Source organism: Capsicum annuum, unplaced genomic scaffold (assembly GCF_002878395.1).
Source record: "Capsicum annuum cultivar UCD-10X-F1 unplaced genomic scaffold, UCD10Xv1.1 ctg80059, whole genome shotgun sequence".
NCBI lineage: Eukaryota > Viridiplantae > Streptophyta > Magnoliopsida > Solanales > Solanaceae > Capsicum > Capsicum annuum.
The window spans coordinates 1-1,237 of record NW_025890691.1 but is presented as its reverse complement, the minus strand read 5'-3'; the positions used below and the strand labels follow the sequence as shown (position 1 = coordinate 1,237).

Below are 1,237 nucleotides of genomic sequence, written 5' to 3'. Positions count from 1 at the left end.
CTGAAAAAGGTGGTTCTATTTTCAAACCTTTTGTTGGAGGTATGATATTGTTAAACCTATTAATGAGATGTTCTCATCATGGAGATATAGACAATTAGGAATATCTGTTTCGGTATTTGATAAATCCATGATTTCAGAGGCTCTTTCAAGGATCAATGTAGTCGTAACGCATTTCAAAGCTCGTGAACCTGAGAATGTAGAGGCATATGATAATGCTGTTTCTACACTTGGTAAGATATGCCAATTTCATCGGGAAAGTATTGACTCAGCGCAGGTATGTTTTTCTGGAAATCTCTAACATCTTATTGTTAAACTTCAACAATATTCTCAATCCGAGTGTCCTTGTAGATTATTCCGGTTTGGCTGAATTGCCTACCTATAAAAGATGACATATATGAAGCCAAAGCAGTTCTAGACCAGCTTTGTTCAATGGTTGAAAGGTTGGATTAGTTTTTATCGTCACCTGGTATTTACTTTACTGTTTGAAGTTTTTCAACTTAGTACGTTAACATATTCTTGATCGACAGCCAAAAAAAGGATAATAAATAGATAGACCTTTTCACTTGGCCTCCGCTGGAAATTGATACAAGTGCGTCTCACGAACACCTTAACTTTGAAATGCACCTGTAGACACCTTTTAGGGAATGCACTCTAGATGTGCATTCTAAAAGTTTGGGTGTTTACCAGGCCAACTTAAACCAACTTATTGCTAGATTTGCATTTTCAAAGATGGGGTGTTTAGTTGCAAGTCGAGGCCACATTAAAGTGTCTATATCTATAATTGTTTCAATATAATGTAACGATGTTGAATGTAATCTTAGGTTTTAATGTTGTCTTTAATGCGTTTTACCAAATCTTTTAACTTTCAGATCAGACACAGAACTATTGGGTCCCAACTATCTACACCTTCCAAAGGTTATTTCAGTTTTCGCAGAGGTTAGTTCAAAATCACAACTAGCTGATGTTAAAATGAGTTTATTTGTACTTGATATAAATGATTCCGCGACAGTAAGTATTTACTTTTGTAAGAAAGGCGATAGAATAGTGGTCTAGTGGTATCAGGGTGTGAGTTTAATGCAGTGGAAATCTTTGGTAGCTAAAGAAAAGACATGTCTTTTTATTTTTTAATCGCGTTATACGTTAGTCAGTTAACGAGTCGACAATTAGGTCTGTATGTTAGTTGGCGCGAGCATGGCAGTGGTTCTCTCTCTATCGAGATAAGCATCCAGTACCTCCT

The 1,237-nt window shown here is 36.2% G+C and overlaps 1 protein-coding gene across 1 annotated transcript; it reads left to right on the top strand.

Moving 5' to 3' along the window:
* Positions 1-936, top strand: LOC124895119 (importin-5-like; the record flags this gene model as incomplete). Its single annotated transcript, XM_047405572.1, is given in 4 exon segments — positions 1-39; positions 138-274; positions 349-440; positions 870-936. Coding segments are annotated over 4 exon segments (335 nt in total), but the record flags the coding sequence as incomplete, so codon positions are not given.
* Between the last annotated feature and the right edge of the window lie 301 nt (positions 937-1,237).